At 47.4% G+C, this 12688-nt stretch overlaps 1 protein-coding gene across 1 annotated transcript; it reads left to right on the top strand.

Moving 5' to 3' along the window:
- The first annotated feature begins 806 nt into the window (after window positions 1-806).
- LOC143316322 (neoverrucotoxin subunit alpha-like) lies at window positions 807-8356 on the top strand. Its single transcript, XM_076724211.1, has 2 exons — window positions 807-822; window positions 7812-8356. Exons 1-2 carry the CDS (start codon window positions 807-809, stop codon window positions 8354-8356), a joined length of 561 nt encoding a protein of 186 aa, XP_076580326.1.
- Window positions 8357-12688: the final 4332 nt, after the last annotated feature.

The raw sequence follows: 12688 nt of genomic DNA, 5'->3' as shown, positions 1-12688 counted from the left end.
TCAGACAAGAAGACATCTTTAAACCACCTGGACGAGATGAACCAATCAGAACAGTGATGACAAAGGGAGTGGCTGGCATTGGGAAAACAGTCTTGACACAGAAGTTCACTCTGGACTGGGCTGAAGACAAAGCCCACCAGGACATACAGTTCATGTTTCCATTCACTTTCAGAGAGCTGAATGTGCTGAGAGAGAAAAAGTTCAGCTTAGTGGAACTTGTTCATCATTTCTTTCCTGAAACCAAAGAAGCAGGAATCTGCAGGTTTGAAGAGTTCAGGGTTTTGTTCATCCTTGACGGTCTGGATGAGTGTCGACTTCCTCTGGACTTCCACAACAATGAGATCCTGACTGATGCTACAAAGTCCACCTCAGTGGATGTGCTGCTGACAAACCTCATCAGGAGGAAACTGCTTCCCTCTGCTCGCCTCTGGATAACCACACGACCTGCAGCAGCCAATCAGATCCCTCCTGAGTGTGTTGACATGGTGACAGAGGTCAGAGGATTCACTGATGAACAGAAGGAGGAGTACTTCAGGAAGAGGTTCAGAGACAAGGAGCAGGCCAACAGAATCATCTCCCACATCAAGACATCACGAAGCCTCCACATCATGTGCCACATCCCGGTCTTCTGCTGGATCACTGCTACAGTTCTGGAGGATGTGATGAAGACCAGAGAGGAGGGAGAGCTGCCCAAGACCCTGACTCAGATGTACATCCACTTCCTGGTGGTTCAGTCCAAAGTGAAGAACATGAAGTATGATGTAGGAGCTGAGTCAGATTCTCAGTGGACTCCAAGGAGCAAGGAGATGATTGAGTCTCTGGGTAAACTGGCTTTTGAGCAGCTGCAGAAAGGAAACCTGATCTTCTACGAATCAGACCTGACAGAGTGTGGCATCGATATCAGAGCAGCCTCAGTGTACTCAGGAGTGTTCACACAGATCTTCAAAGAGGAGAGAGGACTGTACCAGGACAAGGTGTTCTGCTTCGTCCATCTGAGTGTTCAGGAGTTTCTGGCTGCTCTTCATGTCCATCTGACCTTCATCAAATCTGGAGTCAATCTGCTGTCAGAAGAACAAAGAACCTCCCATGAACGTGCAGGGTCTAAACTTGTCCGGTTGTCTAAAGTTTTTAAAGACAGAGAACCTGAACTAACACATCTCCACCAGAGTGCTGTGGACAAGGCCTTACAGAGTCTAAATGGACACCTGGACTTGTTCCTCCGATTCCTCCTGGGTCTTTCCCTGCAGACCAATCAGACTGTCCTACGAGGCCTGCTGACACAGACAGGAAGTGGCTCAAAAACCAGTCAGGTAACAGTCGAGTACATCAAGAAGAAGATTGAAGAGACTCCCTCTGCAGAGCGAAGCATCAATCTGTTCCACTGTCTGAATGAACTGAATGATCGTTCTCTGGTGGATCAGATCCAACAGTCTCTGAGTTCAGGAAGACTCTCCACAGATAAACTGTCTCCTGCTCAGTGGTCAGCTCTGGTCTTCATCTTACTGTCATCAGAAAAAGATCTAGACATGTTTGACCTGAAGAAATTCTCTGCTTCAGAGGAGGCTCTTCTGAGGCTGCTGCCAGTGGTCAAAGCCTCCAAGATAGCTCTGTAAGTACATAGTGAAGTGAGATAAGTGAGATAGTGAAGTTTCTTCATCAATAAATACTCTGATATCTAACTTACTGTTTGCTTCCTTCCTGTGTCTCTTCAGACTGAGTGGCTGCCACCTCTCAGAGAGAAGCTGTGAAGTTCTGTCCTCAGTCCTCAGATCCCAGTCCTCCAGTCTGAGAGAGCTGGACCTGAGTCACAACAACCTGCAGGATTCAGGAGTGAAGCTGCTGTCTGCTGGACTGGAAAGTCCACACTGTGCACTGGAAAGTCTCAGGTCAGATCAAGTTACTGTTTGTGTCGACAGATTTAAGTTGTAAGTGAGCTCCTCTAGGGTGACAGAGCTCCTCACCCTGTCTCTAAGGGAGTGCCCCGCCACCCTGCGAAGGAAACTCATTTCAGCCGCATGTATCCGGGACCTCGTTCTTTTGGTCATGACCCAAAGTTCATTACCGTAGGTGAGGGTAGGAATGTAGATTGACCGGTAAATCGAGAGCTTCGCCTTTCAGCTCAGCTCCTTCTTCACCGTGACGGACCGATACAGCGACCGCATTACTGCTGCCGCTGCACCGATCCACCCGTCAATCTCACGCTCCATTCTTCCCTCACTCGTGAACAAGATCCCAAGATACTTAAACTCCTCCACTTGAGGCAGGATCTCTCCTCCGACCCGGAGAAAGCAAGCCACCTTTTTCCGGTCGAGAACCATGGCCTCGGACTTGGAGGTGCTGACTCTCATCCCAGCTGCTTCACAGTCGGCTGCGAACCGCCCCAGTGTATGCTGAAGGTCCCGGCCCGATGGAGCCAACAAGACAACATCATCCACAAAAAGAAGAGACGAAATCTGCTGGCTCCCGAACTGAAACCCCTCCGGCCCCTGGTTGCGCCTACAAATTCTGTCCATAAAAATAATGAACAGAACCAGTGACAAAGGGCAGCCCTGGCGGAGTCCAACATGCACAGAGAACAAGTCCGACTTACTGCCGGCAATGCGGACCAAGCTCCTGCTCCGGTTGTACAGGGACTGCACAGCCCTCAGCAGAGGGCCTCCAACCCCATACTCCCAGAGCACCTCCCACAGAATGGTGTGAAGGACATGGTCTATTGCCTTCTCTAAGTCCACAAAGCACATGTGGACTGGTTGGACAAACTCCCATGAACCCTCAAGCACCCTGTGGATAGTATAGAGCTGGTCCAGTGTTCCACGGCCAGGACGAAAACCGCATTGTTCCTCCTGAATCCGAGGTTCGACTATCGGCCGGATTCTCCTCTCCAGTACCCTGGAATAGACTTTCCCAGGGAGGCTGAGGAGTGTCATCCCCCGATAGTTGGAACACACCCTCCGGTCCCCCTTTTTAAACACCACCACCCCAGTCTGCCAGTCCAGAGGCACCGTCCCCGACTACCACGCGATGTTGCAGAGGCGTGTCAACCAAGACAGCCCTGCAACATCCAGTGACTTGAGGTACTCAGGGCAGATCTCGTCCACCCCCGGAGCTTTGCCACCGAGGAGCTTGCAAACTACCTCAGTGACTTCAGCCCGGGTGATGGACGAATCGACCTCCAAGTCCCCAGCCTCTGCTTCCTCTGCAGAAGACATGACAGTGGGATTGAGGAGATCCTCAAAGTATTCCTTCCACCGCCCGACAATATCCCCAGTCGAGGTCAGCAGCTCCCCACCTCCACTGTAAACAGTGTTGATAGAGAGCTGCTTCCCCCTCCTGAGGCGCCGAACGGTTTGCCAGAATTTCTTCGAGGCCGACCGGTAGTCCTCCTCCATGGCTTCCCCGAAGTCCTCCCAGACCCGAGTTTTTGCTTCTACAACTGCCCAAGCTGCCGCACGCTCAGCCTGCTGGTACCCGTCAGCTGCCTCAGGAGTCCTATGAGCCAACCAAGCCCAATAGGACTCCTTCTTCAGCTTGACGGCATCCCTTACTTCCGGTGTCCACCACTGGGTTCGGGGATTGCCGCCACGACATGCACCGGCGACTTTACGGCCACAGCTACGGATGGCTGTATCAACAATGGAAGTGGAGAACATGGCCCATTCTAACTCAATGTCTCCAACCTCCCTCGGAATCTGGTTGAGGCTCCCCCAGAGGTGGGAGTTGAAGACCTCCCTGACAGCGGGTTCCGCCAGACGTTCCCAACAGACCCTCACAGTACATTTGGGTCTGCCAAGTCTGTCCCACTTCCTCCCCTGCCAGCGGATCCAACTCACCACCAGGTGGTGATCAGTTGACAGCTCAGTACCTCTCTTCACCCAAGTGTCCAAGACATACCGCTGAAGGTCAGATGATACGACTACAAAGTCGATCATTGACCTCCGGCCTAGGGTGTCCTGGTGCCACGTGCACTGATGGACACCCTTATGCTTGAACATGGTGTTCGTTATTGACAAACTGTGACTAGCACAGAAATCCAACAACAGAACACCACTCGGGTTCAGATCGGGGAGGCCATTCCTCCCAATCAAACCCCTCCAGGTATCACTGTCGCTACCCACGTGGGCAGCAGAACGATGGAGTCCCCGGTTGGAGCACTTTCCAGTACCCCTCCCAGGGACTCCAAGAAGGCCGGGTACTCTGCACTGCCGTTTGGCCCATAGGCCGAAACAACAGTGAGAGACCTATCCCCGACCCAAAGGCGCAGGGAAGCGACCCTCTCGCTCAGTGGGGAGAACTCCAACACATGACGGCTGAGCTGGGGGGCTATAAGCAAGCCTACACCAGCTCGCCGCCTCTCACCGCAGGCAACTCCAGAGTAGAAGAGAGTCCAGCCTCTCTCAAGGCGTTGGGTTCCAGAGCCTGAACTGTGCGTGGAGGTGAGACCGACTATCTCTAGTCGGTACTGCTCAACCTCCCGCACTAGCTCTAGCTCCTTCCCCCCCAGCAAGGTGACATTCCATGTCCCCATAGCCAGAGCGTTGTCCAGGGTTTGGGTCGTCCGGGCCCCCGCCCATGACTGCCACCCATAACGCAAAGCACTGGTCCCTTCTGGTCCTTCCTGCGGGTGGTGGGTCTACGGGAAGGCGGGCCCACGTCGCTCTTTCGGGCTGTGCCCGGCCGGGTCCCGTGGGCAAAGACCCGGCCACCAGGCGCTCACCTGCGAGCCCCAACCCCAGGCCTGGCTCCAGGGTGGGGCCTCAGTGACGCCAAACCGGGCGACGTGAACATCCTCGTTTTTCCTTCTTCCATGGGGGCTTCTGAATGTGTCTGAATGTGAGAATTAAAAAAAAAAACCTCTCAAATTCAGGCTTGTGGATGTGCCATAAAGTTTTGTCGCTGTAGAAATATTTAACGTATCTGTAATTAAAATCTGTGCAGGAATATTTTCTACAGTGAGGTTTCACAAAGTGCAGCATGGGTCATTAAATCTGATGAATTTACTATTGATCAGAGTGCTGAGTCATGGGAAACATGAATTCTGAAAGACTATGAGTCAGCAGTTTGAGTCCAGCACAGAGGCTGTCTCATGTGAAGCTCAGTGGGATGAAGGACAAAACAAATTGGACCAAGCCAGGCTTCCTTTGTGTGAGCTGCCTCAACTAAACATGAACTCCAGGCAGAGATAATGGGCATCACGACGGTGGTTATCAGCTTCCTTTGTTAACTCAGGTTTCCTTCATCAGGCTCTGTGCACGTTCCCATAAAAAGAGATGTTTGCTTCATCATTTGACTCTTTGTCACCACAAAAAGGACCAATCATGTCCCCCCTCCTTCAGTCCAGAGGAACAGGTTGTTATAATGGAGAGCTTTGGAGAATGTAAAAAATAAAAGAGGAAAATCAAGACTGTTGCTGCACATAAGTCAAGAGAGGAATGCTGGCAGAAAACTGCTGATCCTTTAAATCATTCACTTCATATATGTGTTTCAGCACTCAGTCACTCTCAGAGCCTCCTGTTTATTTCTAACTGCACATTCGAGAGTCTGAAACTTCAAACTTCATCCAGCAGGTTTAAATATGAGACTCAGGAACTGGATTCAGGTCTGACACTGTCCCCTCTTGAAGGACACATGACTGTGTTCTTACAGACGTGAAGAGAATGAATCAACATCTACAACATGTTTATGATGGAACAGCAAAGATTTGAACACACGCTGAGAAGAGACTCAACATTTTAAAATAAATGTTCTTTTTCATCTTGTTCTTCAGACTCAGTGGCTGTAACCTCTCAGAGAGAAGCTGTGGAGTTCTGTCCTCAGTCCTCAGATCCCAGTCCTCCAATCTCAGAGAGCTGGACCTGAGTGACAACAACCTGCAGGATTCAGGAGTGAAGCTGCTGTCTGCTGGACTGGAGAGTCCACACTGTGCACTGGAAACTCTCAGGTCAGATCAAGTTACTGTTTGTTGTAAAAGCGTTGACGTCTTTCTATAACCTCAGAAGTCCACACAATTGGCACATACATACATTGGCAGATTTTTTCTCTCAATGTTCCTTTTATTAATGAAGTCTGGCTGAGATGGAAATCCTCATTTCTGTGTTGTTGTCATGTGACTTTGATTAGTGGACGTCGCTTTATTCCTGATTCAGTCATGATTAACTATCACAAAGGTGTCGCTGAGGACCTTCAGGAAGTGAAGTGTCGAGTGTGAAGTCGTTGACCTCAAACACAGAAACTGTTGAGAATTATTATGTGTTGAAAATCCTCCCACATGATGCTGCTCAGCCTATCAGATCTCTGCATTTTGAGAGCAATGATTTGACAGACACAGCAGGACCCTCAGATGATCTTGCATGTGTGTTGTTCTGTGTGTTTGCAGGCTGTCAGGCTGTCTGATCACAGACGAAGGCTGTGCTTCTCTGGCCTCAGCTCTGAGATCCAACCCCTCCCATCTGAGAGAGCTGGATCTGAGCTACAATCATCCAGGAGACTCAGGAGTGAAGCTGCTGTCTGCTGGACCGGAGGATCCTCACTGCAGACTGGACACTCTCAGGTATGAAGAGGCTGCTGCAGCCACAGTCAGTCAGTGTGAAAGAGGAGGAAGAGCTGGAAACATGTTGTCTGTCTTTTTGGTTGATGGTGGATGTGAGTGAGACATGAACAATCACACATGTAGGAAACCTTTGTCCTTTGATCACAACATGAACACTGGTTGAACATGAAAAGGACATATTTGTGTTGGAGGCCTCAAGGAGAACATCTCCAGGAACAAACATGATAATGACCTGTTGGTCATAATTGATGCAGTTTGGACAGATCTCTGCATGGAAAAAGAACTGTCTGTCAGTTTGAAAAATGTCCTTTTTGAAAAGACATAAAAACAAGCTTCCAATAAGTCCAAAGCAGTTCTATTTCGTTCAAACTGCTGGAACCTGACATCCACAGGACACAGCAGGACTTATGAGATGCTTCATTGAAGTTTTTTTCTCAAAATGTTGGACTGTTCCTTCATCAGTGGAGAACAATTGGACTGAACATGGTCTTCACAGCAAACATGGCTTGTAAATATTTCAATGTGCAGACATCAAGTGGCTCTTCTTGTTCTGGTGAACTTCAGGAAGTTTGACATGAAAAGATTTCCACACAACAGAGTCATGATGACTTGTCTCAGATATTGAATTTATTGACAGTCTTCACACTTCTAATGAACACATGAAGCATGGTCACATATGGGACATGACGAGGAGAACCGTGTCCAATAATCAATGATTAAAGCTCTGTTGGTTTGTTCAGTGAAGACAAAGTCAGACTGATTATTGATCATCACAGGTGGGAGAGCGAGAGAGCGATCAATGAGTGAAGCAGCTTAGAATAGAAGTCAGCAACAGATTGAAATGAGGAAATGAGCTGATGAAGGCAGATTTAATGATGAGAGAGAATCAGTGTCGCTGTCAGTGTCTGAGCAGAGCTGAAGAGGTTTAGGGGCAGCAGGGAGAAGCAGGCCGGATCAGCATGTTGTGTTTGTGTGTATGAGAGTGATGTAACGTCCATGTTTGCATGCTGAAAGAGGAGGTGCTGCTCTGACCCCCCTCCTCCTTTCAGGGTGGAGCCTGCTGGAGTCCGATGGTTGAGACCAGGTCTGAGGAAGTGTAAGTGTGTCTTTAATTTGACTGATGAAAACAAAGCAGAGCACATTCAGCCGTCTTCAAACTGTGACATCACTCATTCACATCTCTGATGTCATCATCAAACTGTCCATCAATCAACAGATGATGGATCAATAACTGCAGCTGTTTTCTTCTTCTTCTCTCCATCAGATTCCTGTGAACTCAAACTGGACACAAACACAGTGAACAGAAACATCAAACTGTCTGACAACAACAGGACGATGATGTATGTCAAGAAGGATCAGTCATATCCTGATCATCCAGACAGGTTTGACTGGTGGCCTCAGCTGCTGTGTGGAACTGGTCTGACTGGTCGCTGTTACTGGGAGGTCGATTGTAGAGGAAGAGTTGATGTATCAGTGAGTTACAGAAGAATCAGAAGGAAAGGAGACAGTGATGAGTGTGTGTTTGGATGGAATGATCAGTCCTGGAGTCTATTCTGCTCTGATGGTCGTTACTCTGTCCGTCACAATAGGAGAAGAAGATCCTTCTCCTCCTCCTCCTCCTCCTCCTCTGTCTCTCACAGAGTTGGAGTGTATGTGGACTGTCCTGCTGGCACTCTGTCCTTCTACAGAGTCTCCTCTGACTCACTGATCCACCTCCACACCTTCAACACCACATTCACTGAACCTCTTTATCCTGGCTTTGGGTTCTGGTCCTGGTTTGGTTCCTCAGTGTCTCTGTGTCCTCTGTAGGAGGGAGAGTCTCCTCCTGTGAGAGAAACACTGCTGAACTGATCAGTTGAGTCTGTGCAGGATCTCAGTCACATCAGTCTTTCAGGTTATTGGAATAAATTGATCAATGAACTTTGTTGAAAATGATTGAAAAGATTCCTCATTTACTTTGTGATCTTCTTCCACTTCCAGTCCTTTAAAGATGGAAGCTGTGATCATTAAACTGTGGAAACGCTGTTGACTTGAACCTTCAGCTGTGCGTTGATTTCAATTCTGGATCTTGCTGTGAGTGTTTGTTGTGTCTCACAGATCAGAACCAGAGGTCCACCGATACGTTTTTTTCAGGGCTGATACAGATTATTAGAAATCAAGGAGACCGATAATCGTTAAAATATCAGATATCACCTTGATTGTTTCACTTCATGTTGTGTTTTCATGGTTCATTTTACTCAACAACATCGAGCTGAAACAAGAATCAAGTGAGCACAAACTAATTCCTGATGGCTGATACCACTTGAACTGTTTGTTGACGTATTAAGACATGAGGAAGGAGACAGCAACCTTCAAAATCCAAGACAAGTGACCACAGCGAGAGCAGCACAGGTTTCCCTCAACACCAGAGACAACCTGAGGGTCGTGGACCTCGTTAGCAGACGTCCACTTCATTCAAACAACTTTATTACCACCAACAAGTCGTCAGTTTGGACCAGGTGGCTGATAACATGTCGTGATACTGTTTGTGACTCAAACTTTGATTTGGAGCCAAGTTTCATCTTCGAAAGCTGAAAAACGAGTTTGGAAATCAGTTAAACAAATCTGTCAAAAACTTTTAGAAAAGTCTTCAAACTTCAACAGTACATGAGAAACAACTGAAAAAAGAAAACTTGATCAACATGAACCAGAGACGCAGAATTTAAATCAGTTTGATTTTAATGGAGTTTGTCTGTCGTGCAGCTTCTTGTATTCGATGGAAAAAGAGGAAAAACAACGACAGAAAAATGGGTTAAAAAACTGGACTGAGGAGGCTTCATCATCACCAAAAATGAACCACAAAATAATGGAAATAATATGAAATTAACGATAATTTCTCTTATTATGTCTTCCATCAAGGCTGGTTAAATGCACAATGTGCTGACTTTATTTATTGAGTGTTGGATATTGGAGATGGTTGCAGGTGGTCTTGGTATTCTGACGGTCTGTGGGAGCCATGGAAGAGTCTCCAGGTGAGTCCAGATCCTCAGATCTTTATTCATCAATCATTCATCCTGATTCTCTGCCCCTCACTTGGGTTTTGGATGTTAAAGACAGACATTAGACATCAGTTTGACTTGAGGAACTAACAGTTGACTGATGTAGTATCTGCTCTTCTGCAGGAAATTCCTATCTCCTGGGTTTGAGGAATCCTTCCACCCATATATAATGTAAACCTAAATAAACAAACATAAATGTTGGGAGGCCATAACCATATTAGGTCTTCTTCAACCCTTCTGTGTTAGTTGTATGAACACAACTCCCCTATATAATTCATGTTTGAGATGCTGTATGTGTGTGTTGATTCAATTGGCTGAAACCACCCAGACACAGCATGCTGTCTGAGATGCTGTACTTGCTTTAATAAACCTTTTTATTTATGAACAAGACGGTATCGGCTGAGAACTTCTTCATCATCTTCACTTCATTGCTGCATCATTTGTTCACAAATCAGAGTCAGAGAACAAATTTAAACATGAGGACAAGAGAGGATCTGTTTTACTGCAGGGCATGGCCGCCAGGTCTGGTCCGGCCTCCTCCTCTTCTGAGCACACCTGACCCCAATCACTCAATCAAGACCCACCTGCAGCTATCAGGACTCTTCAGATCTTCTAAGTACCTTTTGCTCATTGTTGCCTTGCCTCCTGTCTGCCTCCATGACTCTTGTTCCCTGTGCTCATCTGCCAACCTTGTGCTCCAGCCGACGCCCTGTCAGTCTGGACTGTGAGTCTCTGGAACTGGATTCCCTCTTGGCCTGTCCACTCTCTGCCTACTCATCAGCTTCAGTGTGTGGATCTCCCAGATTTGCATTTGGGTCTGTTTACTGCTGTCTCAAACATAACAGGAATGGGTTGATCATGATTGGTAAGTTTGGAGGTGATCGCTGTGTGGAGTGTTTCCCACCTGGACCAGAGGGAAGGATGAAGCAAGTGGTGAGTGGGGGACCACAGTCAGCGAAGGCCAAGTCTTTTCAGGATATCTCAGCTGTCAGTAAGTAGACCGACAAAGAAGGACAGAGGAAGACAACACTTGTGTGACAGTGTGTTTGACTTTGGAAGATGAATTACCAGACAGAGTGTATCTGGACTCTGACCTGCAGGCTGAGACCGTATGAGAGAACTCAGATGATCTGCTGTCAGGAATGTGGACATGTTGCTGCTGTGGGAAGGGCGAGGATGATGAAGAGCAACCAAAGTGCCTCCGCTGTGAAGGAAATCGTCATGTGAATATGTCCAAAAAGAAGTAAAGAAGTAAAAGTGGATCAGATCAGAGCAGAGAAGGGTTTCTACCATCCACTGAAGCTGCTGAGAGATTGGACACATAAGATGAAATGGTGGCAGTTAAAAAGGAACTGAGAAAAAATGGAGCTGATAAAAATGTCTGAAAGGACAAGAAAGAATTTTTGGCATTTATTGTCATGGTTGTTGATGAAGCTGTTGAACTATAGGAAGTTAGAAAGAATTAAGATGGTGCTGAACGCTGCAGGAAGTTCTTGAACGTTGTGGATAAATCTTGAGAAGATCTAGATGCTGCACTGAGGGAAGGATTCACACCAACTCAGACAACCTGGTCTGAGTTCTGGACTGAACAATGTCATGAGTGGATCACTGTGGGCAGACACTGGATATAGTTCTCACTGTGAAGCTGTTACAATCCAGCAGGTGGCGGTAATGAAACCCACATGGCTGCCAACCACCATAAAAGTCAGAAGAAGAAGATCCAGAAACATGCCGATGCAAAATGGTGGACTCTGTGGAAGAGGACCTGCTGCCTCTGTGGACATAAAGACTCATTCTAAGGTAACGAAAACACGCTGATTCTTATTTTGAGGTGATTAAACACTAACTAAAACAGAACTATGAAGATTATTTCCCATATCTGCCAACAGATCCCTCTGAATCCTCCACACTGGACCTTTAACACCGACTGCTCTTTAATTTTGGGCTCTGGGTGAAGTTAATGCTTGTTGGCTGGTTTTCAGCTTCATGGTCCCAGTTTTTGTGATGTTTTGTTGGTTTGAAAAGAGAAACTTCAGACTGAGCTCAATGAAAGTTTCGACCTTTTTTACAAACAGCTGATGAGCAGAGGTTCTTACAAACCATACCACATAATAACTCAGTAGGAGTGATCCGAGTGATGATCTGTGTGACGGCAGGCACAGATCACCAGCCCTGAGTTCTGGAGCTCAGAGACACTTCCTGACAACGGTTAGGCCACAGCAGAGAAGCTGGCGTCCCTCCATCCTCACCGTCACCAGTGCTGACGTCTCGAGTGGGGGAGTGTGGAGTTGCGGTCATGACAGGCAGAGCTCCCACTTTCAAATGTGGTCTCCAAACTAGTGATGTGTCGTTCGCGAACGTAACGGCTCTTAGAGCCGGCTCTTTGAAGTGAACGACGGGAGCCGGCTCCTGATTGGTGGGGAGCCGGCTCCGAGACGCTTTTTTTTTCTCGCGCTTTTTTTCTCTTGAAGCCGCACGTGATTGGTCAATATGCGTGGTGTCGTCTCTGTGTTTGCGCCGCTCAGTGCGCTGAGCAGAGGGGGGAGGGGCGGCAGTTACACACACACACACACACACACACACACACACAGCAGCAGCAGCAGCAGCACACGAACGGGTCAAGAGAGGAGAGAGAGTGCAAAACGGAGGACATTTACCGACAAAAAGTAAGTCCAGAAATGAGTGAAAGCAGGAAAAGGAGCCAAATCTGGACTCACTTTAATTATATTGATGGCTCCAAAGCAGAGTGCATTGTCTGCAAGACAAAAATTTCATATCGAGCCAGCTCAACCAACAACCTCCACAGGCACCTAAGAACTGTCCATCCAACAGTTCCACTGGAGAAGCAACCAGTTGAACCTGGTATTAATGAAGGTGTCAGTGTGTCATCTGCAACTGTTGCTGCTGCTCCTGCTGCTGCTGCAGTGTCAGCATCATTCATCAACTTGCTCTTCTCTTGAGTGTTTTTCAGGGATCCTGTGTTTGACTTTTAATTTGTTAAGTATAAAAAAGCTAAAAGTTTGTTCTTGTATTTCATAGTTTATTTATTGTTGCACTGAGAAGTAAATATTTTAATTTACATTTTGTTGTGTCGTGTGTTTTT

This window comes from Chaetodon auriga, chromosome 23 (genome assembly GCF_051107435.1).
Source record: "Chaetodon auriga isolate fChaAug3 chromosome 23, fChaAug3.hap1, whole genome shotgun sequence".
Taxonomy (NCBI): Eukaryota; Metazoa; Chordata; class Actinopteri; order Chaetodontiformes; family Chaetodontidae; genus Chaetodon; species Chaetodon auriga.
The sequence above is the reverse complement of the archived record's forward strand: the minus strand, read 5'-3'. Positions and strand labels throughout refer to the sequence as shown.